The sequence below is a fragment of the Platalea leucorodia genome (genome assembly GCF_965183815.1).
Source record: "Platalea leucorodia genome assembly, chromosome: Z".
NCBI classification, from domain to species: Eukaryota; Metazoa; Chordata; class Aves; order Pelecaniformes; family Threskiornithidae; genus Platalea; species Platalea leucorodia.
In genome coordinates this window covers 63181255-63206728 of record NC_138858.1, presented here as the reverse complement: position 1 = coordinate 63206728, position 25474 = coordinate 63181255, and the positions used below count along the sequence as shown (strand labels likewise).

Genomic DNA, 25474 nt, shown 5'->3' with positions numbered 1-25474 from the left:
CAGTAAACTCCAAGTCAGCTTCTGCAGGTGGTGGAGTTTTGCTGGCTGACAGCAAAGGATGGGATCTGTTATTGAACTGAGCTTAAAGCCAGCAACAGGTTCAGTGTACTGCTATTTTATTTATAAGTCAAGATTTAAGAACAGAAATTGCTGTTTGCAGTAGCAAAATGCCTGTCTAAAGTGGTGATTTCTACCACAGTAATTGTAAAGTGTATTCAGGTAATGTCACACTACTTCTGACAGATCATAAATAATTTTTCTAAACCTGGAAAATATGAGGCTTGCATGGCATACAAAAGTAAGGAGGAATCTTTTTCTGACTAGGTAGATGCTGCTTATCTAACGAGCACTGAAAAGGTTCACTACTCATCTGTAAACTATTTAATATATGTAGTCATAATCTACTGTTATTAACTTTTACGAAAACTGTTTTTTTCACAAATTTTATTTAGAATGCAGAAAATTCCATAATATGAACAGAAGATATTTAAAGACACAGTAATTTTATTATTTGCATTCAAAACTTCATTTTTTAAAGTCTCCATGCACCCAAATGTCAGCTCTGTGTAAGAAATTATTTGTATTTTAAAGTTTTAAGCTCTGTAATGAATTTGTGATGTTAGCATTTATGCTATTGATTTTTCAGTACTGTATTTTCTTGCTAGCTAGGACAAACCTGTCTGCAATGGAGAATCATATTCTAATCCTCTGTGGAGAGAGGAGGGTAAGATTGTAACAGGATCCTTCTCTCAGATCATTAGCTGAAACAGAGGGTTTAGTTTACCTTCTACAGAGAAGATAAACCCTGCCCTCCCTCCCCCAGTGGTCCTGGTAGAATGCTAAATAGTGCAAATCTGTAAGTTTTTGACTTCTGATAGTATTTGTCAAAGATTTTTAGTAGTCAATATCTTAAAATTCTGAAATAGTTGGTGTGGTTGTCCTCAGCTGAGAGAATTGTGCAAAAATAAAAACGTAAGATCATATCAATCAAAATCAAAGAAGAAGTTTCTTACTACATTGGGTTTTTTTGTTCAAGTAGGCAGACCTGAGACATGGGTTGGGTCTACGCAGATATGACGTGGCCAATATCCAGTTTGTGATTGAATCTGTTTAGCTGACCCTTTTCCCCTTTCTTTTGGCCTGTTTTCAGTTTCACTGGCTTCTAAATACACAATCCTGAAAGACTTGCCTTTTATTTGGCAGATGTGCAACAATAAAAATGTTTGCTCACTGACAAACTGTTGCTTTGAGAAAGCTGCATTAGACCTATAACCATATTCAGTAACCCCAAACCATTACAGCTTATATGTGATGTTGTGCCTATAATCTTGTTGGCCTCCCTTATCTCTGGGCTATCTTTTCAGAAATTGTTTTGCCACTCTTCACCAAGGTCACCATATGCTGCCAGCATGCAGTTAAGTGACATGTTAGTCAGGCAAGTTGGAACTGTGGATAAAGGTGATCCACAGCACAGCAGGAATAATGTTCCTATGTATGTATTCACCTGAGGCTCAGTTGTGGACCAGATGTTTAAGGACTTGTTTTGCTTCCGAGTTCTGTGATAACAAGAAGACATCCTTACAAACCTGGAATGTTCTCAGCATTCAGGATTTACAATTCCAGACACAGTGAGACATTTCTGAAACATTTGGCTGGAAAATACAGATTTTGTCCAAAAATCAACATGGAATTGTGTATTACCATCATTTGCACTGGGAATATGTACTTCTCAAGAAAGAAAAGCCCAAACTTGTTTAAAGGAAGGCACGCAGGTGTCTTAGGGGTACCCATGTCGATATTACATTCTTCACAAAGTTCACAAAATGTTGTCCTTTTGAATATTTAGTCTACATACAAAGTATTACATTTATGCAATGGATTGTGTTTCATAGTTATTTTATTAGACAAAATTATAAAGAAAAAAACAGTTGTAGAAATAAATAAATCACAATAATAAACTAGGTAACATCTCCATTCAACTGATAACTGACAAAATGGTACATTACCATGAGATACAAGTCTGTTGTGGGAAACAGTAAGATCGTGAATTGATGTAGTAAAAATGCTTAGAAAAGGAATATAAACTTGAGATATCACTCAATTCAGATTCTGTGCAGTTAATGATGGGTATAGCATGAGTCTGAAGGATGGCAATAACATAAATTTGTTAGTATTTTCATGTTTGTATATAGTTTGAGAACATTGGATAGAATGGTCTCTTGGGTTATTTGCAGGTAACCAGGATGATGATAATATTTGAATTTGTGGCCATCATTCTCTCTTTTCTTCTGATTCTCCAAGATGATGATTCTCCTCTGCCAAAGATGATCTTTTTACTTCCCTTTCATGAACATATATAGTTGTGTGTCTGTACCTGATGTTTTCTCTCAAACTCTTGAAATAAATAACAGTAGTGATAATAATAATGAAAGTATTGAGCAGCTTGCCAGTGTTACAGAGAAACTAGTTAGACCGTATTAGGTATGTGCTCATATCACCTATTCAATTATTACCTGTATATCTTTTCTTTAGGTGACAGATCAGTCAGTGAAAGCTTTTGCTGAACATTGTCCTGAGCTACAGTATGTTGGTTTTATGGGCTGCTCTGTTACATCGAAAGGAGTCATTCACCTCACCAATGTAAGTACAGTAACTACTTTTAGCTAGTCATTAGTGTGTTTGACTATTGCCAAACCATATGTATCAGCCAGGATAAGTTTATACATATGATGAATAACACTGTCATGGATCGAAACATGACAAGATAAATGAACATTGCGTTATTTGAGCAGACACATTCAGATTTCCCTCTGTAAAAACACTGTACCAAAAACATATTCAAGGGATGGTACTTATTCTCAGAAATAATAATACTGTTCAGGTCAGAAGTCTTTGAAATGCCTAGTTACACCAGATTCCATTGCAAACAAAACAAAATTCCATAATTGGAAGTGCAAAATTCTTAGTGCAAGAAATCTAGACAGACCCCTTACTGCAACAGTATATAACCTATACACATACATTTTGTGTATAGCCATCTTTGTTTTTTAACATAGATAATGTGACAAATACACTTTGTTTCCTTTCCTTTTTCTTTTATGTAAGGGAGTGATGTGTGGGAGAACTTGAGTGAACCTGCAGAAAATAATGGAAGCGTTCAATAAAATGAATGGCTTGGATGAGGTGGACAAACAGCATATTAATTAAAATTCATAACTGAAAGTAAATTCAGGGATCATGCAAACATCAGGGAGAACAAAGGAAGAATGCATCTGGAATAGATAAATCAGTATTTATAGCTAAGAATTTTAAAAAAAGTTCAAAGGGGAAAATGGAACTTGTTATAACTGGTAAAGATGACTGTAGAAATGGGTATTGAATATGAAAAGTTCTGATAAACGTAAAAGTGGTTAAAGAGATCTTGAAGTAGCGAGCGGAGAGCATATTTAATGAAACCAGAATGTGTCTGAAGAAAATACAGGTTTTTTAATGCAGCTGTGCAGCCCTCTTGTTGTTATGTAGAACCATATATTCAGCGTATCTGTAAAATATTTTCATCAGTTTAGGGCAGCTCAGTAGCTGAGGATACAGAAGAATTGGTAACATTTTGGAACACATGCAAAAAGAAATAAGCCGGAGAAATTAATTTGCATGGTAAAGTTTTAGCACCTATATTGAAATGATGTGTAAAAGGAGCATATATCTGTGGGAGATGGAAATAATACAATGATTTTCATGTCCTGTGAAAACTATGTTATGTATAACTATAGGTTATATTTACATACACAACATAAATATAGGAGGTACATAATTTAGAAATCTGACATGGATTATGTAGCCCAAAGCTTTGGGAAATTCCCACACAGATCGCTTTTCCAGTGTATGCTTTGGTTACTGCATTATTCTGGCCTAGATTTGTTGAGTGTTTAATACATGTCTTATCCCTCAACCAAGTGACTTTATAATCCCATGTATTTGATTAAAGAAAAGTCAAGATCTTGATTTTTTTTGTGACAAACATTTAGTTCTAATTTTCTTGTAATGAACATTTAGTTCTAATTTTCATGTGGTTTAATAATAAATTATTAGAAATCCTGATTTACATAGGATTGACACTGTTGTACATAGTCCTTTAGAAAATACCTAGGAGACTGCTTTGTCACAACGTTGAAAAAACTCATATGGGATAAGTAATTGGTGCATGTGCTTTTTGTTGGCAATTGAGACTTGGGGATTCCAGTTTCATTCCCTCAAGCTGTATCCATAGAAACTTTCTGCAGGTTATTAATACTGCAAACACAGTGATGTGGCAACACTGAACATTAGGGGTTGTTCAACCTGGAGAAGAGAAGGCTCTGGGGAGAACTTATTGAGGCCTTTCAGTACTTAAAGGGGGCTTATAAGGAAGATGGGGACAGACTTTTAATAGGGCCTGTTGCGATAGACAAGGGGTAATGGTTTTAAACTGAAAGAGGGTAGATTTAGACTAGGTATAAGCAAGACCTTTTTTACAATGAGGGTGGTGAAATGCTGGAACAGGTTGCCCGGAGAGGCAGTAGATGCCTCATCCCTGGAAACATTCAAGGTCAGTTTGGACGGGGCTCTGAGCACCCTGATCTAGTTGAAGATGTCCCTGCTTATTGCAGGGAGGTTGGACTAGATGGTCTTTAAAGGTCTCTTCCAACCCAAACTATTCTATGATTCCATGATGTACAATCTTCTCTAAGGTTTGCTAAGTATTCTTTCACATATGAATGACTTCCTGTGCACAATAATAAGATGTTTTTTTACATTTATTGCTACTTGAAGCTGAGGTATATATGCATGTGATATAGGTAAGTGGGATGATGCCATATATTAAGGGGAAAAAGAGTGAGTAAGAGATCTTCCCAGTCATACAGTGACTGGGAAATTATATTGGAATTCAGCCTTCTTTACTCTGAAGCTATTGACAAATGATATATGGTGAATCTTGCTGCAGTGACTTCAGTAGTGTTTCCACCTGGTTCCTCTGGCAGGTGTTACTTCCTCATAGTAGACCAGGCTATTTTAACTAGAACTCTGAATTGCACTGAAGCATCTGGCACAGGCACATGTTCCATTTCTACAGTTTTTTGGAGGAAATAAGCTCCAGCAGGGAGTTAAAACAAGTGTCTGGGGAGTAGTAACGTGATCTTTTAACTGCTGCATCTGTCTTTTCTAGAATTCATCTGTTGATAACATCTTTTTTTTTTTTGTTCTAACCATCATGTATTTCTTATGGTCAGTTTTGTGCTGAGTTCTTAACTAGTACTTCATAAGTGCTTAGTAATAATTCCAGTCTCATGTTCTTAGAGAATGTGGATCTGTTCTTTGCTCTACGTGGCCTGTGAGTGTGTCCCGCAAGGCTGTGCAGAGCTAGTTCCCTTCTGTCCTTCTGCTTCTTCTGTGCAAACTGGAGATAACAGCACTGGCCTCTCTTGTAAAATTGCTTTGAGGCTGATGGATGTATAAAAATTGAGTGGTTTATTATTACTGTATTTTCCCCCTAGTAATGTTAGCTGTCTTTAAAAATACTAGCACTTGAAAATTCTGAATTACAGTGCTGCTGAATCGCAGAGCTTTTTTAATGGCTAATTGTGGGGTATGGTAGTGAAAATGTTGTATATTTTAGAAAAAGAAGAAACATTCAGGGTTTATTTTCATTATTTTTCCACTCAACATGGTGATATTCAAAAAAATTTGCTTCTTGAGCAATACCATGTTTATCACACTAGTGCCTTTTTTTCCTTGAATTTATTATAAACTACAAAAAATGCACCTAAAGTAAATAATGATTATTGGGCAAGATGAGAGGCACTACATGTACATACACAGAGAGAGAGAGAAAGCAAAAGAGGGAGTATGTGTATATGCAATTCACAGTTAGACTCCCAGTTAAAACCAGTGGTTTGTTCTGATGATCTAGAATGTTTTATTTTGCTTTGTAGCTGTAATGTGTGAAACTTTCACAAAAGATCTGAATGATCAGTCTATGACATCAGAAAAATTAGTCCAACATTTATCAACCTTGTTTTTGTGGAGGAGGGAAGAACATGTACTGGATATAATGTCACAGTTTTTATCTTCTGTTTTCAGTGCATCCCCAACTGTTGTTCCTTGTTTTATCTTTTTTTCTCACTTGTTTTATTATTTACGTATCTTTCCCTACATGATTTGTTTTTCTTGTTTTCTCCTTTCCTCCCCTCCTCACATCCTTGTCTCTGAAGAGTTTATTGCTGGTTATTTTTTACTTTTCACTTTCTTCTTCTCCTGTAAGTGCGAAGGTCTGTGCAAATGTTCAAAGTACTTCTGCACGTTGGGTGATTGCATTGAAGACAGATTAACCAGATGGGTAATTTTTATTCATTAACTAAGTGTGAATAAGAAACTCCTATATGCTAACTACTGAAGTCGTGATTTTTTTATTTTACATTTTTGGCCCCAAAAATGGTGGTGTTATCTTCCCGTCTTGTGGTAATTGCCTCTCAGCAGTTTAATTGTTGCACTTCTAATAGGATTTTAACAGCTGGCATCAGCAAATCTTGACATCTAGATAAAGTTTTATTTCCAAGCCAGTTCCTTGCCTTCTTCCTTTGAGTTCTGGTATATATGCAAGAGTAATTTCTTTGTAGCAGTATAACTCTTCTCTGTGCTTCTACACCATTGTACTTCTGACAGACTATGTCTGGTAAAGTTTATTACAGACATTTTAATCTAAATATGTGTGAATCCTTGGAGAACATCTTGATCGAAAAAAGTTCCAACTTATTCTTCTAATCACCAATACATGAAGTCAGTTTATCTCAGAACTATTTTTGGAATAATGTGATCTTTATTCTTTCTTTGTCTCATAATTGTTACCCGAGAGTCATGTCCAATCTAACTCAGTCATACCTGTGTCTGAGTTGGTGGCCAGTATGAAGTCAATCAAAATTCAGATTTAAAGAGCAAATATTTAGGACTCATTCAGTGCAGACATTATCAGCTTGACAGACATATAATGATAATCTACACATGACAAGATTGATTTTGCAAGAGCCTTTTCTAAATTGAGGTACTGTATGGTCCCTTTCTTTAGTAACTGATTTGTTTTGACACTAAGTGCTCTGCTTTATGCTCTTTTTATGGTAATATTTCAGCATACCTTCTAATCTTAAAATCATCATGCTTCCTGACTAAGAACATGATTGTTCTTCTTTGGCTAGGTCTAGAGAAAACAGGTTTTTAATCAAATTTATATAATGAACTATATTTCATAAGATGGCATATGATTTATTTGAATCTGTTTGCATTTAAGAAGACGTCCTTTTAAATGTTAGTCTTCCAATCATAGGAAAAAGTCATTAAGTAAGGATTTCTGAACATGGTGATTCTGGGAGATTCTTCGTGAGGATTGGCTTGTTACTTTAAATGTCGTGGTGCTATAGACTGTAAAAGAACTTTTTTACATCTTGTCAAACTAAAGCTGACCATTTTGTTGAATGAAGTTAACTGTGTCCCTCCTAAGAGAGTCTTTTCATCATTTTTAAGAATTTGATAGCTGTACCCAACTGCAGTTTCTTTCAAGTTGCAATGAAGTAAAAAAAGGCATTGCAGAGAAAACAGATTTCATGGTTGAAAGGGTTTCAGTGCTCTGTGGATGTGTGAAACTTTTTAGGGGAAAAAAAAAAAAAAAAAAGAAAAAGGTTCATTAGAGGTACTTGAGAGTAAATAAAACAAAGACAGAGTAAACTATGACTCAGCAATAATGTAATTCATCAGCAACTTTTAGAATTTATAAACTGGAAATAAGCCTTGGAACACGGGTACTTGTCATGGTTTAACCACAGCTGGCAACTAAGCACCACACAGCTGCTCACTCACTCCCCCCTGGTGGGATGGGGGAGAGACTCGAAAGGGTAAAATTGAGAAAACTTGTGGGTTGAGATGAAGACAGTTTAATAGGTAAAGCAAAAGCTGCACACACAAACAAAGCAAAACAAGGAATTAATTCCCTACTTCCCATCAGCAGGCAGGTGTTCAGCCATCTCCAGGAAAGCAGGGCACCATCACACATAACGGTTACTTGGGAAGGTAAACGCCATAACTCTGAATGTCCCTCCTTCCTCTTTCTTCCCCCAGCTTTATATGCTGACATGACGTCCTATGGTATGGAATAGCCCTTTGACCAGGGTCCCAGCTGTGTCCCCTCCCAGCTTCTTGTGCACCTCCAGCCTCCTCACTGGTGGGATTGTATGAGAAGCTGAAAAGTCCTTGACTGTGTGTAAGCACTGCTCAGCAATAACTAAAACATCCCTGCTTTATCAACCATTTTTCTTATCCTAAATCCAAAACACAACACTATACCAGCCACTATGAAGTAAATTAACCCTATACCAGCCAAAACCAGTGCAGTACTATATGTGCAGTTTATATGTGTGTGCAAGGAGCTCCTCTACAATGAGTCTTAATGTTAGAAAGGAGGGAAAAGTATTTGTTTTTGTAGCATAACTTGTAAAAGTATGCATGCAATATATCAAAACCCAAATTGTTATTGTCAGTCATCTTGGAAGGAGTAGCAGCTTAAATACAAATGTCATTCACTTCGCTGTTGTGTTTTGCTGTGGTACGTTACAAAACAAGGGAATCTATTGAATAAATTTGTTTTCTTAATTAACATGTATTTTCAACTCCCTTTCCTCAGGCATTGTTTATTAAAAATACCTACACTCTTCAAAACAACCTTTTTCTGGTTTGTTTTTTGTAAGTGATGAAAATTAAATCTCTTTGCTTATAAAACAGGTTTTGAACATGTATTTCTTATTTAAGCAATGGGAGCTCAATGTTCTGCAATATTTAACTTCAAAAAATGAAATTAGAAGTTGTGAATGTGCAGAACATTAAATCAGTCTATGGGAAAATAGTCTCCTCTGTAACTATTCAATCATTTTCCAATTCTTTACACAATGTACGATTACCGTTTCAGGAATACAGTATATATCAATAATATAGTTCAGTTACTTCAGCTGTTAAGTAAAAATTAATGTATGTGCCTTTTTATTATTATGTCAACAGAATCTATAAACTATTTCTTAAAAAAGAATGTGATTTACAATTTTTTCAGGTTGCTATTTTTTATTTCTTGTGATCATACATTTGCTTTGCGGGGCTTAGACTATTCTAAGAGAGCAATTTATTCCCTGGAGGCATGTATACACAGAGAGTGTCAAGAAAATTAAGCTTAATTAGCAAAAGATGTGAATTTAAAGCTCATTAGGTCCTTATAAGCACTTTCCTTCAGAAATAGTTTGGTTTTAGTTATGAAGAGGATTGATCTTCTGTGAATTGTTCAGTGGTGGACTTGGCAACGTTAGGTTTATGGCTGGACTCGATCTTAAAGGACTTTTCCAACGTAAATAATTCCAGGATTCTATTCTATTCTATTATTTTTAAGGAAGCATATCTGTACAGGAACTGTGGAAGCGTGCGGGCAACAAAAAAAAAGAAGAAGAATTGAATACTTATTATATTCATAGTCCCCTACAATAACAGCTAAATATTTACAGGAGTTGATATACCCACACTGAAAAATTACCTGTGACACCAATGGTAATAGTAATTCTTTATTATCTATAGTATATGAAATTTATCCTAAACTTGAACAGTCTCAAATCAGGCATATTGTCTCTTTCTGGGTTTTTTTTTGGTTTTTTTTTTGTTTTTTTTTTTTTTTTTTTTTTTGTTATTATAGTTTTCAAATGCTCTAGGTTCTTGATTAGCGTTGCATAAATTTTAATATTACAAATTCCAGTAATCAAGATTGAAGTCTTACGAACTCCATAACATTCAGGCACACAAATAGTATGATGATCTTTGATTCTTTAAATATATCAATCTCCATAAAATTTCATTTAAACTAACCAACAAAAGTATTGAACAACAATGATTTTATCATAATTTAAAATATTTGACATCCAGAAGTAATAGGTAATTTCTTAAAAATAGTAGTATCTGATTTTTTAAATTTTAATATCTTTTTAAAAGAACTGAAGCTCTGTTTTTCAAACTTCCTTTGTCCAAAACCATTTTGTGATCTAAGCGATTCTTTTGCGTCTGTCATTCACAGTGGAACAATTCCCTTTCAATACATTTTAACAGGCAATCTCCTCACAAAACCTTTACGTATTGGGCTGTCAATTCTTTTTCTGTTAGTGGGACTGAGAGGAAGGGACCAACATCCTGTTCCCTTCTAATCTCAGTCACCTAACTAGACTCTTTCTGAATTTTAAATGCTATTATTATACTATCTCATACAATTTTAACACTGAGTCAACTTCAGTAATTTCAGCAAGGTTGTGTATATGTGTAGCACACAAAATTAGTTTAACTGTTCTTGCTTTCTCTTAATTCTTTTACTTCATTTTCTATTTCATATTTTTAAGCCCTCTGTCTACTATATGCATTGTCTGTTTTATTGTCACATTAAATATTCCTTTCTCAGTTAAAACATTTTGTCTGCTGGAGTTGAGTTCAAAGTTTAAATTCTGCTCATGCTGAGCATTCTTTGTAGAGCTATAAAATTAAGAGTTGAAGAAAAGTGTGAATATCTGTAGAAGAATGGCCCTGAAATTGTTCATTAAAATGTTTATTGCTGCATGAAGAAAATTGGTTTTGATCAAAAAAAAGGAAAAGGAAAAACTTTATTCATCCTGGTGCCCTAAGATTGAGTATTTAAGTCACAGAATATCCTTTTCCTGTGGAAAAATGCTGATTAAAGGTATGCTATTTTAATCTCAAGATTTATGTATGCACTGAAGATTCAAACATCCCAACTGTCCAATTGTCTGTTTCAGAGAAGTTTAATTTTTTTTTTTATATCATACTACTTTTAGATGTGGGCGTTAGAAGTAGAATATAAAACTGAGGTAATTTTTCTTGCCATTTTATTATGATACTAGTGATAAATAAAGAATGCAGCATTGTAGCATTAGCCCCTTACAATTACTTTTCAGGTAAAATATAAAATAGGAAATTTGTCATTAAAGTATCTATTTCATTTTTTTAATGAAAAATGGTTCCATATGCATTTGTAGCAATTCTCTGACCAGTAATAAGATGTTGATACCTCTGATTTAAATAGGCGAAGAGATTTTCTTTTCACTTGTCATGTTCAGATTGATACAAAATCATGTCAGAAGGTCCAGTCCTTAAGGGAGTGTGTATCTCACTCTGCAGCTCTTGAAAGTTATTCACTCATCTGAAATGGCGATAGTGAGGTTGTATAGATCAAATTATACTTGAGGAGTTTGTATCAACCTGAAGCAGTCTCTTCAAACTTCTAAGACAGTCAGGTTTTCTGGATCGAGTACGTTGTGCCTGATAAAAAGAAGAGTTAACCTACCAAGTAGGTCAGGTGTCAGGTAGGCTGTTAAAAATGAATGAATGTGACTGTAAAAAAGGCAAGTGATGGTTGAGTTACTGTATATTGACTGCAATGGTAGACCATTATTAATATGAAGGAAAGAAACAATGAGGGAATGATCATTCTCCTGTGACAGTAAAGAATAAAATCTGCCTTGGAAACCCTATTAATTTGCTCGATGGCAATACTAGGAATTCAGTTTAGTTTTTGAGTCTACCCATGCAATGCAAAAGTCTTTTTTTTTCCTGGGAAATCACAAATTCTTTCTGCTGCATTCATCATTGCTTCAATGACGTAGATACTCTACTGTTACCTCTTAGCTAATTTGAAACCATGTTAGTTAGGCACTTTTTAAAGAAGGACTGACCTCCATACATTGGTTTATCTTTAGTGTAAGTTCATGGGTTTTACTCTGTAAGTAATAATAATGACAAAATAATCACCTATATTGTCACCTGCTCATAAGAAGAGTGTTGTCGTGGAAGAAAGCATGTTTTAGTTAAGAATTCTGGTTTGTTTTTTTTTTTTAATGGGAAGGTTTTCTACTTGTCTTTGAGGTCTCCTGGTAAATATTTCTTTACTGTCGTAGAACATATGCATTGTTGAATTGTCCAGTGGGTTTATTTCCTGTGTCATAGGCGTTGGCCACATTATTGCCAACGTAGTATAAAGGCTGAAGTATCCAATATGAATAGCTGTATGAAGATGAGGAAAATTCAAGTTGCTCTAAGCTTCCCCTTCTCCTTGTAATTTACGCAGAAAAAATGAGGGATTGGTTGTGAGCTTTTTTTGGGTGCATGGAATGTAAGTCTTTCAAGTGTGCCACGATGCATGGTTACAGGCTCTTCAAGGAGGGATAGGCAGGGCAGGCGAGGCAGGGGGGTGGCATTGTATGTAGTGGAGGGGCCAGAATGCATGGAGCTAGCCATTGGCGATGGCACAGCTGAGAGCCTCTGGGTAAGGATTAAGGGACAGACAAATAAAGCGGATGTCATTGTGGGAGTCTACTATAGGCCACCCAGCCAGGATGACAATATGGATGAGTTATTCTTTAAGGAACTAAGGGATGCTTCCAAGTCATCTGCCCTTGTCCTTATGGGGGACTTCAACTTGCCAGACATCAACTGGGAATACCACACACCTGGTACAAGCAGGTCCAGGAGATTCTTGAGGCATCTGGATGATACCTTCTTGATACAAGTACTAAGAGAACCAGACGGGAAAGGTGCCTTCCTCGACTTGCTGCTTACTAGCAGAGAGGGTCTTGTGGGTGACGTGGCGATTGGTGGCTGCCTTGGCCACAGCAACGACGAAGCAGTCAAGTTTAAATCTATAGTTTAAAAATCTATGAAACTTCCTGCTAGAGCACTATGTATGAAATGCAGAGGGACAGAGCTTGTAAAATCTGTCCATTTTACCAACACAATATCAATCCTTATGTGCTTTTCTCCCTAACAGACAAATAAGATTATCAGAATTTCAATGGGTTTATAACAAGCAGTACACTCCACAGTACACTTGTGGTAGTATCCTAATAATAGAAATAATATTGTCCTGCTTCCTATAGACATACCCTGCAGTTGTTTCTCAGAGGTCAGGCTACTTAATTTTATGCTTGTTCTGGAGAATTTTTGGAAGCAGTATATGGTTTATCTTCAGCGTTAGTTCGGAGAATGTTAAAAACTTCTGGAACAAAGCACCAGAACATCAATTTCTGTAGAAGACTACCTACATTTGAAGTCGTCTTTTTTTCCTTTTCTTTTAATCTTTTTTCTTTTTTCTTTTTTTTTTTTTAACCTTAAATACATTGAATTAATAATTAACTACTGAAGTGAACCGATTATATGATCTCAGTTGTATGCCTTTGCTTAATGAAATCCTTAGTGACTTAAATCACTGAATAGGATTATTTTTTCTCTCTTACAGGGAAGGTAAATTTAATTAAAGTGTCAGTATTACCTAATGCAATTATTTTTCCAGAGTATAACAGAGATTATTTCAGACAGCTTAAAAAGCAAACAGCACTTGGAGGTTATTATGACTAAACTGATCTGTTGTTTAGGGGTACTGCAGAAATCTTTAAAAATTTTCTTCTTTGAATCCATAGCTCATAAAAGTAGTAAGAGGGTTTTATTTGCTTTTGAAGGACATTATAATGATTAACAATAGTAATAAATCAGATTAATCAGTGCATAAATCTTAATCACATCGGTCTGTGACTCCAATTTTTGTTGTTCAGAATATCAAAGTTGTTATTGATGGCTGTGCAGGTGAGACTACAGTATAAATACTGTATTTTCCAGGGAGTTTGTAGTATTTACTTAGTTTGAAAGCCTTAGACTCTGGAGTCTTTAATCACATGAATTTGAATCTAAGCACAAATGTGCTGTCTCCCCTTCCTTTCATGCCCTATTTTTCTTATAATTAAATGAGCTGGTACGCTACCTTGGTATCTTACACTCCATATAGTTAAAAGGAGGAAGGCCTAGGCCCCTGTTGTAGATGTATTGGATCATCAGTGAGAGTGTCTTGATTTCATGGAGTAACTGAGTGCCTGTATTCCAAGCTTGCTAAAGTTGGATTCTATGAATATCTCTGATATGTTTCCTTTTCATGAAAAATAAAGAAATCTCATCTTTCTTGACTAGCTCACACATATTATACATGATTCCAAAAAGTTTAACAGTTTTTATAAGTTATGTATGTGTACAGATTTCACATTATTTCTTTCTATCATATTTGTCTCAATAGCTAAGAAATCTTTCCAGCTTGGATCTACGTCATATCACAGAACTGGACAATGAAACAGTGATGGAAATAGTAAAGAGATGCAAAAACCTTAATTCCCTCAATCTGTGTCTGAACTGGATCATTAATGACAGGTAACTTCATTATAGCATCTAAAACCAGTATAAAGCAAATTTAACTAGTTGTATTAGTTGAGAATAATTCCTCATGGCTCGGGGGCTGGAGGAGATCAGTAAAAGCAAGCAGTGTTTTCTGAGTGTTTATTCTTGCTTGTTTTGGGTAAATCATCTAGAGTATTTGTATATTTCTGTAGTGGAGAAAAGTTTAGTTATAACTGGATGGCAGCACTAATCTGTTCCCTGTAGATTTCATGAGAATGTGCTATTTACCGTGCGTGATTGAAATGTACAATTGCAATTATGACTCCTTCAGTAGGTAGCCAGGATTTAAAGAGATTTATATGCATACAAACAATGGAGCATATTTTTGATTACATAAGGAAAAATAAACTGCTCATGGGTTAAGTAGTGGAATTCATGGTTTTTTAGAAAGCAACAAGTCCTTCATTTTTTGGCAAAGAGACTCTCCAGAATGAGACTGAGAGAATAACTGGTGTATTACCTTAGGCTTTTCCTTTTGACTAGAACACCTGCTATCCTGCTGTATTCAGTCCTTTTGATCAAGTAATTTATTTTAACATTAAGTAAATACACACACATGATGTTTAGTTATATTGCAGATCCGATGAAAAATGAAAAATACTGAGAATTTAAAAAGTGGAAGTTTCCTTTTAAAATGGGAAAATTGAGCAAAGCCACTACCTCAAGGTTCACAGGAAAGAACATTTTAAATTCCTTTTAACAGATTGGTTTATTATAACTGGTGCTTTAAACAAAAGGAAAGAGACACTTTTAACAGAGACGAGTTCTAAAACATTTTCATATAAACCAGAATGATGTATTTTAGCAATTGTACTTCTTCCCCATGGTTACAGATTTTTTTGCTAACATACTCTCTTTCAAGGTTTTCTGAAGTCTTTAGGAATGTACTAAAGTGTAAATGAGCTTAGACTTTGATGAAATTATGATGTTCTAAAAATACTAAAATTGAAATGTGTTGAATAGGAAATACCATTGAACTTTCACTATAACTCCTTTCAGCATTTAAGACTGTTTTTTGGTTTTGCAGGTTTAGGTCAGACACTTAAGGTAACTTCAGTGGTTTTGAAAGCATTCAGTTGCCTCAGATCTTTCTGTCTGTAGGGCCTTATTTTCATATGCAGAATAAGGCTACTGTAATGAAAAATTTTAGAATAAAATACTTAGAAAATTTTAGAAAAAATACTAAGAAAAATGTGAATTTAAAAGACGGGCACTTTTCAGGTTTTAATTGAAGTACTTAGAAATGGTATGCCTTTCTGCATGAACGCTTTGAGTAGGACAATCTGCTAAGTATCATCCAAACTGATGTTAAACTGTTCTTGAAATTACTTTGCTAGAATTACTAGAATAAGAAATACATCTTATAATTATATGCATATGACTCTAAAACTTCATATTAAATATAGTTAGAATTATGAAGCTTAACAAGAAAAGGAAACCCTTTCCAGCAATGACAGATAACCTGCTGTTGTATGTAAACTTTTAGATCATTGACTTTTGTCTGTGTAGTTCTTTCCATTTTGTGTTTATTTCTGATCATACCCATCAGTACTTTTTCAACATGTGACTGATAACTAAAACTTGACTACAAATTTAAGTTTAGCTATTTAAATCAGCCTCTAGCTAAAAGCAAACAAAGAGACACTTTAGAAAATAATTAATGCCTTTGTTAAATCTTATTCATAGGCAGTCATTTGGCAGTTCAAGTATTTTTCCTATTTTACAAGTGATATGAAGCTCCAAATACTAGTCTTAAGTGAATAAAGTCATTTCCCCTGCTCCTCCTAAATGCTGAATTAAGAATTGCTGAAAATTCTATAAAAGGAACGTGATACAACCTCTGGGCTTTAATCAATGTAGACACAGGTTTAGCAGAGTATTATTAGCCTATTCACTTTGAGGGTATGAGTGATCCTTCAGAATTTCACAGCACTGTTCAGGTGCTTACCTTGGGTAAAAACTCAAGTTAGTTTAAACTAGCTAAATTAGTTTATTAATGATTTACTGCAAGATGAGCTTTTCTTTTTTTATTTGATGGCTCCTAGTCAGAGAGGATGTCAGAGGATATTCTGCGTCTTAATACCTTTGAGTAAACCTTTTGTTTATCATTGTCTCCATCACATATGAGATATAGCAGTCTAATGTTTTACCTGACTCTTGGTTTTAAAACGGAGAGATCAGTTCCACCACCTCAGCCTCCCACTCCCCATTATCAAGCCTACTTACTTGTAAGATCCAACTATATAGGGCTTGTATTCCAGATTTTTTTTCAAACTTAACAAGACACTTTTTTGTTCTCTCTAGAATGACTGAAGGTTGTTTGTTTTTTTTTTTTTTTTTTCTTTTCTTTAAAGCCTTGAAAAACTGTTTTCCTCCATTCCTTTGTGCAAAATCAAGGGTGAAAGAAAACTAGAAAGTTCTCAAAAACACCGGTATAGATGAAAGATCTGTCTGTGAATTATCTCTCAAAGTTAGTTCATTATTGGTAGGTTTTACAGCAGAAGTAAATCACTGGTTTTAAAACTTTATTTTAGATTTCTTTATTGTTTCCAGAAATCCATAAAAATTCTTCCGATAAGCAGGGCTGTGGCCCCAGAATATTTATAGCACTCTCGTACTTGTGACACAGTGTTAGATCTAATGCTGTGACCGTTACATTTCTTGCAAAGTAGCTGAAAGGAACTGAAACTTAGAGTGTAAGATCTCTGCATGGCAGGCAGTTGCTAAGATTTTTGGTGCTGTGATTCTTTTGCACATGCAATAAGTAACAAGAACTATTATTTCCCTGTTTTGATTAAAGCTATTTTTGTTTTTGAAAGTATGCATCTAAAAGGCTTATGTAGGGCAGTAAAAAATAATTTATTTTTACCTAAGGCAAAAAATATGTTCAGTATGTTCACTCTTACCATTAGTTTTAAAATGAGAGAAAATAGGTCTCTTATAATGACTTGTAAAAAAAGTCTTTAAATTTGAGAGTTAAGCAAGATCAAAAAAAGACCTATTAAAGTAATCTAACATAATGATTTGTTCTGTAAGTATTACAGCTTCCTCAAAAGTTTCATATACTATTTATCATGTTGGTTAAATATGTTATAGAAACAATCCTACTACTTCTTTCGAATATGAACAAAACCAAACTTACAAATTCTTCTAGTATGCATCATGAGTAGATTAGCTCAGATCTTTGCAGTTGGAAAGAAGTAAAAGTGAGTTTTCTGTACATGGTGGTGTAAATAATACACTCTGAGGCTTGATTTAAATAACCTTATCACCCTGAAGTTGTCTTAATGGTCACTGCATGTGTTCTTTTGAATTTCAATTGATACAATCAAAATAGTGACATCTAGAAATAAATCTCATGGAGGATTCAGGAAAATGTAGTATGACATACTGGGAAAGTTTTCAAGGGAGAATGCTTTTTCTAATAGTTTGAGGAACATTTGGTATGGATTATTATTATTATATCCATAAATAATCAAGGAGCAAGCAGCAGTTAATCTAACATTTTTTGTGAATCTTGTCACTGTGGACGTTGAGTAGCAGTTCACTTCAACTTCTGTATTACATAATTCATGTAGAGATAGACACTTAAAAACTGTGCGGTGACTGTGAAGTCTTTAGAGTATTTCTGTTTGCTTAAGTCATCCTTCTTACTAAAGCACTCCCTTAGTAGTATTTGTATAGAGGACGTTTGCCAGCCCATGTTATATCTATGGTTCTTCTAATAAACATAATGGTGCGGGGACTTGTGTAGGTAAGGTAATGAACTTTATCTAGAGCTACAGTCAGATTTTTTTGGTGCCATAGCACTGCCAGTCATCCAGGATAAGATTCCACCTGCATAACGAAATTAATGTTTGGTTTTGCAATCAGAGGACAATAATTTCCCAACCATTCAAGAACTTTGGTCCTCCTTCTGTAGGTGGTGCCAAGCGTTCTTGTAATAATATCTCAATAAAGCTGTATTTTTTCACATAATTTATCACATACTGATTGCAGTGTGACTTTTTTAGCAGGTGCTGAGGTTTGCAGAGCATCTGGAGGTTGCTAAGAGTAAGCTATGGTTGTGACTTGGGAGGCGGATATGCAGTATCTGCATGGCACAGTAAAAAAGCGTGTAATGTTGGTTGGTCACCTTGTAGTGGTATTGCTTACCGCCATCAGACTTCTGATTAGTGATGTGGGGGAAGATAAGCATTATGTGCACCTCCCTGAGCTTTCAGCACAGATGGGAAACCTGGATTTGGTCTAATTATAGCAGTTCTGAGAAAGCTGCTGTCCTTCTGTAGTGCTTCCATGAAATATCACTGTGGATAAACCAGAGTAAATGGTGTAATGGGACAGTCTCCCCATATTGTAATGATTAAGACTTGTTGGTGAGGATTCTGGTTGGAGTCAAAGATGGAGGAACTTGGAAGCACAGACTTTTGATAAGGGTAGTAGTCAGGAAGTCGAGACATTGAAGAAATTCAGAGGAAATGTGGTAAATGGTTGAAAGCCAGACCATAAGCGAGAAAACCAAAATGTTTGTGCTGCAGCACAGTTAGGAGAAAGGAGCATTTTCTCCTTTGAAGAGGCTCCATCTGCTTTATTCTGCTGGGTCAGTAATGCAACATCATTTTCTCAGGATTGGGTATCGTACTTGTTGGCATAGAGCATATGGGGGGTTCTACAATGTCACTTAGCAGAGAAAATTGTTAACATAGTCTTCCATATGCTAGAGAAGTGTTTAAAAAATTTCTGCTGCCTGCCTACCACGAGTTCATGTGAACTCATGTAATAAGCCTTGGGAGCATCTGCTGTGATCTGGATGTGTTGTGGGTAGAGGATACAATGCTGAAGATGGTCTCAGCAGGTGATTAGCTTGCTATGTTTAGTCCCAGAGCTGCTGGTGTATGTGAATACCCCAACATTTCATTAGCAGACATAAGCATCAAAATAGTAGCTCAGTTCTTACAGTATATTTTTAATAAAATGCAGGATTAGTGAATGCTAGAGTTATTTTCAAGAAAAATAATAAAATGGATCTTCTCTTCCTGAAATTATAAATCTCTGCATATTTAATGTGGAAATTATTTTAATAAAATTACTTCTGAAATAAAAATATATAAAGCTTTCAGCTTGCCTATATTTTTGCACAAGCAAAAATGTTCATTTTATCTGTGGTGACTACAAATGCTAATACAGCATCTTAGTATTCATCACCTTTGATCTAACTGAAGTGGCAATGTGCTTCAGGAGCACTAATACTTATTCCTGTCATTTCGTATAATCTGGACTTGGGGATATAGTAGAGCCTTCCAGAAAAGTAACTGTACTTTTATATGATATTTGTCATGAATCATTCTAGGTGAATACTAGCATTTCTTAATTCTAATTTAATTTCATCTTTTCAGTGTTATCTGGAAGATGATCTCCTTTGAGTTCTCTGCATATTTATCAGGTGTTTAGTCAGCTACATTAAAAACTTGAACTCCATAAAAAGTTACATAATGTAGCACAAATTAATTTTACTTTTAAAATTACTTATTCCTTTGAATGTCATACTTTTTAATTAAATTTGTAAGAAAATTTGCTTCACCCTGCAGATGTGTTTTGTAAAATGATTCGAGGCTGACTGTCATATTTTTTTAAATTTCAAAATAAAGCATAGAAGTTGGACAAAGGAAGATAATTGGCATGCTTTGGTGAGTTATGTACTTCAAATTCTGGGTCTTCTTTTTTTTATTTTTTAAGTGATTATGAAAATTATATGAAAAAGTAAGCCTTTGTGATTAGTCCAGAGTGGTGGGTTAGTGTTGGCTGGCTGCCCAATGCCCACCCAGCTGCTCTGTCACTCCTTCCTCCATGCCCCCACAACAGGAGAGGAGGAGAAAATAAGATGGAAAATCTCATGGATCGAGATAAAGACAGGGAGATCACTCACCAATTACTGTCATGGGCAAAACAGACCTGACTTGGGACATATTAATTTATTACAAATTTAAAATAGAGTAGGATAGTGAGGGAAAAAATGGCAAAAATAAACCACTTTCCCTCACCCTCCCCTTCTTCCCAGGTTCAACTTCAGTTCTTCATTCCCAACTTGTCTACCTTTTCCCCCTGAAACAGCACAGGGTGGTGGAGAACAGGGATTGCAGTTAGTTCATAAGACTTCATCTCTGCCACTGCATCTTCACGCTTTTCCCCTGCTCCAGCATGGGCTCTTGTACTGGGTTTATGTGGGCAAGGTTTTGGGAGTGGGGGGGCTGCAGCAGTGGCAGAATATGCCGGAAGCTGCTCCTATGTCCGACAGAGCCATTTCCAGCCAGCTCCAAAATGACCTGCCAGTGGCCAAAGCTGAGGCAGTCAGTGATGTGATAACATATTTAAGAAGGGTAAAAAAACATTGCACAACAGCAGCCAGGAGTCAGAATATGTGAGAGAAACAGACACCAAGGTCAGTGAAAAAGGAGGAGGTGCTCCAGGCACGAGAGCAGAGATTCCTCTGCATCCTGTGGTGAAGACTGCGGTGATGCAGGTTGTTCCCCTGCAGTCCATGGAGGTCTGCGATGGAGCACGTATCCACCCTGTAGCACATGGAGGACCCCATGCCAGAGCAGGTAGATGTGCCCTGAAGGAAGCTGTGACCCTGTGGAGAGCCCGCTCTGGAGCAGGCTCCTGGCAGGAACTGCAGCCCACGGAGAGGAGCCCACACAGGAGCGTCTTTTCTGGTGGGATTGTGACCCTGTAGGGGACCCACACTGGAGCAGCAGTCCATTCCTAAAGGACTGTACCCTGTGGAAAGGACACATGCTGGAGAAGTTCTTGAAGAACGGCTGCTTGTGGAAAGGACCCACATTGGAGAAGGTCGTGAAAAACATCTCCTGTGGGAGAGACCCCATGCTAGAGCAAGGGAGGAGGGTGAGGAGGAAGGAGCGACAGAGAAAGTGTTATGAACTTATTGCAATCTCTATTCCCCATTTCCCTGTGCTGTTTGGTGGGAGGAGGTAAAGGAGTTGGGAGTGAAGTTGAGCTCAGGTAAAAGCGGGGGTGGGGTGTGGGGTATATTTGAGGTGTTTTCGTATTTGTTCTTATTTCTCATTATCCTACTCTGTTTAATTGGCAATAAATTAAATCAGTTTCTCCAAGTCAAGTCTGTTCTGCCTGTGATGGTAATTTGTGAGTGATCTCCCTGTCCTTATCTTGACCCATGAACCTTTTTCATCTTATTTTTATCCCCCTATCCTGCTGAAGAGGGGCAGTGAGAGAGTGGCTTGATGGGCACCTGGCAGCCAGCCAAGGCTAGCTCACTACAGCTCTCTACAGGCTACTGTCCTTCACGAACTGCTCCAGTGTGAGTCCTTCCCATGGGCTGCAGTTCTTCAAGAAGAGCTCCAATGCGGGTCCCTTCCATGGGGTACAATCCATAAGGAACAGACTGCTCCAAGCATGGGTCCCCCACAGGCCACAGTTTCCACCAGAAAACATGCTTCTGCATGGACTTCTCTCCATGGGCTGCAGCTTCCCTCAGGGCATCTCCATCTACTGCAGCATAGGGCCCTCCACAGGTTGCAGTGTGGACGTCTGCTCCAGTGTGGTCCTCTATGGGCTGCAAGGGGACAGCCTGCCTCACCATGGTCTCCTTCAGGGGCTGCAGGGGAATTTCTGCTCCAGTGCCTGAGCACCTCCTCCCCTCCTTCTTCACTGACCGTGGTGTCTGCAGGGCTGTTTCTCTCACATTGTCCTCACTCCTCTCTCTCAGACTCTGCTGTGCAGCATTTTCATTTTCTTAAATATGCTTTCCCAGAGGTGCCATCATCTTGGCCTGATATAACTCTACTAAAATATTTTATGGCAGTGTCTTTGACCTAAACATACAGAAAACAAAAAATAAGACTATTGTGTCTGTTAGCTATCTCTACTATTTATATTCTTCCATAAATAACTCGTTTTATTCTTGTCATAGGTTAGCCTTGTCTAACAGCCAAATACCCACCTAGCCACTCATGCCCTTCTCAGCAGGACCAGAGGGCGGGGAGAGGAAAAAATTGGAATGAAAAATCTCATGGGCTGAGATAAAGAGAAGGAGATCACTTATCGGTTGCTGCTGAGCACAAAATAGATTTGACTTGGGGAAAGTTAATTCCAATTTATTACTAGTTAAAATAAATTTGGGTAGTGAGAAGCAGGCAAACATTAAAACAATACCTTTCTGCCTCTTTCGCAGGCTTAACTTCGCGTCTTCAATCCTGAGTCTTCTGTTGCCCTAAGCAATAGAGGGCGATGGGGAGAGTGGTGTTACAGTCAGTACACAGTGATTCCTCTCTGTTGCTCCTTCCTCCTCACAGGTTTCCTCTACTCTGGTGTGGGCTCCTCCATGAGCTGTAGTGTAGGCATCTGCTCCAGTGCAGTGGAGCACCTCGACCTCCTCCTTCCCTGACCTTGGTGTTTATATTGCTGTTTCTCATGCTCTTTTCTTTTTCCTCCTTCTCTCTGTGTTTGCTGGGTTTTGGCTTGTTTTTGTCTTTTCTTAAATATGCTTTCACAGAAGTGCCACCATCTTGGCGGAGGGGCTCAGCTGTGCCCTGGGTCTGTTGGATCCAGCTGTGTCTGGCACGGGGCAGCTCTGACCTCTCCTCACCGAGACCACCCTAGAGCCCCCCCTGCCAGCCCCTGGGCATCTGCACCCCTAGAGTTGTTTTCATTTCACAACTAAGAACAAGTTACCAGGGGTCAGGTTTTTTTCCCTAACCAATTAAAATGTGAAGTTGCATGATTCTTCTTACCATGATTATCGAAATAGATACTCTGTAATATTTCATCACAACATTGAGGTAGCATTTATGCTACAATGTTTCAACTGGTAGTCTTGGGAGTTGTCACTCATACCTTATTTCAGTGAACCATACATAATTTAGTTTTTGCTCTTGTTGCGCAATATTGTGTGAGAATGACATCTTTGATGCCCGAGAATGTAAGATGAACTTTCGGCGTGTCTGGCAAGGTTTTGGTAGCAGGGGGGCTACAGGGGTGGCTTCTGTGAGAAGCTGCTAGAAGCTTCCCCTGTGTCCGACAGAGCCAATGCTAGTTGGCTCCAAGACGGACCTGCCTCTAGCCAAGGATGAGCCCGTTATCGACGGTGGTAGCACCTCTGGGATAACATATTTAAGAAGGGGAAAGAAAAAAAAAAAAAATGCACAATTGCAGCTGGGGAGAGGAGTGAGAATATGTGAGAGGAACAACCCTGCAGACACCAAGGTCAGGGAAGAAGGAGGGGGAGGACGTGCTCCAGGCGCTGGAGCAGAGATTCCCCTGCAGCCTGTGGTGAAGACCATGGTGAGACAGGCTGTCCCCCTGCAGCCCGTGGAGGTCCACAGTGGAGCAGATATCCACCTGCAGCCCATGGAGGATCCCGCGCTGGAGCAGGTGGATGCCCTGAGGAGGCTGTGCTCTAGCATGGGAAGCCCTTGCTGGAGCAGGCTCCTGGCATGACCTGTGGACCTGTGGAGAGAGAGGAGCCCACACTGGAGCAGGCTTGCTGGCAGGACTTGTGACCTTGTGGGGGACCCACGCTGGAGCAGTCCTAAAGGACTGCACCCCATGGAAAGGACCCATGCTGGAGCAGTTTGTGAAGAACTGCAACTTGTGGGAAGGACTCACGTTGGAGAAGTTCATGGAGGACTGTGTCCCATGGGAGGGACCCCACTCTGGAGCAGGGGAAGAGTGTGAGGAGTCCTCCCCCTGAGAAGGAAGGAGTGACAGAAACAACACGTGATGAACTGACTGCAACCTCCATTCCCTGTCCCCATGTGCTGCCAGTGGGGAGGAGGTGGAGAAAGCGGGAGCAAAGTTAAGCCCGGAAAGAAGGGAGGGGTTGGGGGAAGGCGTTTTAAGAATTAGGTTTTATTTTATCATTACCTTAGTCTGATTGGGTTGGTAATAAATTAAACTGGTTTCCCAAAGCGGAGTCTGTTTTGCCCATGGCGGTAACTGGTGAATGATCTCTCCCTGTTCTTATTTCAACCCACAAGCCTTTTGTTAAATTTTCTCTCCCCTGTCCAGCTGAGGAGGGGGAGTGATAGAGCAGCTTTGGTGGGCACCTGGCATCCAGCCAGGGTCAACCCACCACACCGCAGAATCTAGTAGTGGCCACACATTTGTGCCATTCTTTATAACTCTGGTTTAAACGTTACATTACTTTTCAGTCCAGTCTGCAAGTGGTTTGAAAAACATTTGGGGTATGGTTCAACACATATCTCAGCAGTTGTCCCCCAAATCACTATCCTTATCAGAGTTAGCAGTCCTTTCTGCTTCTAGTTATAAGCCTTGAACCCACTTTATAAAGGCTTCTGAGAACAGTTACTTTGGCATTGTTATCAAAGAAATTATTTTTACCAACATTTGATTGGAACAGATCACTCTCATACTGTCTGCAAAGTTTAACCAATGATAAAAATCAGAATGCATTTTCTATAATTAAGTGTAACTGTCCATTTATTGAGGTTTTAGCCCACAAATTCTACTTCTCTCTATGACTGCTATTAAAAGAAATAGTTTTTTAGGAATCATTTTCTGGTGGAAGCGGATGTTATCCAAAAGAGTAAAACTTTCAAGCTATTGTTATGATTTGCTGCTCTTATCTTTCTTCATGTACTTGAAAAGTGGGGAAAATAGTCTACTTTTGTTACACTACTGAAATGTATGATAAATGAAGCTCTGTAAATAGTGAAAATATGAGGAGGGTGATTAAGTCTGACAATTCTCATGTAAAAAACTCGAGATGATAAATATCTCCTGTGATTAGTTATTAATTTAGTGCAAGGGACTAGCATCAGCCTAAACAATTTTATGAGTTGTGGCATAAAAAAAAATTTTGGAAGATAAGTATGCACTTGTTAAACCAAAGGAGAAATTGCTTAGACTTGATTGGCAATAATTAAAAATGGCAGACTCGACACAAATGTGGCTGGACTATTTTCTGTATGACATTTCTTACAGAAGTTAAGAAAGTGTGATGTTCCCTGAAGGCATGGAAATGACAGTGTGTTATAAATCTGAGTCCTTAGTGTGTTATGAAAACTGAAAGGTTTTGTATATGTATCATTTCTGTACAGATAAAATATTTGCAGTGTTGCAATTTGAAGTAGTACACAAACATAAA

The 25474-nt window shown here is 37.5% G+C and overlaps 1 protein-coding gene across 1 annotated transcript in view; it reads left to right on the top strand.

Annotated features, from left to right (window-relative positions):
* Window positions 1–25474, top strand: part of FBXL17 (F-box and leucine rich repeat protein 17) — a 292563-nt gene that overhangs the window by 79967 nt on the left and 187122 nt on the right. The window contains exons 5-6 of the mRNA XM_082336203.1: window positions 2533–2640; window positions 14174–14304. Coding sequence (XP_082192329.1) covers window positions 2533–2640; window positions 14174–14304 — 239 coding nt within the window. The remainder of the gene's footprint in view (window positions 1–2532; window positions 2641–14173; window positions 14305–25474) is intronic.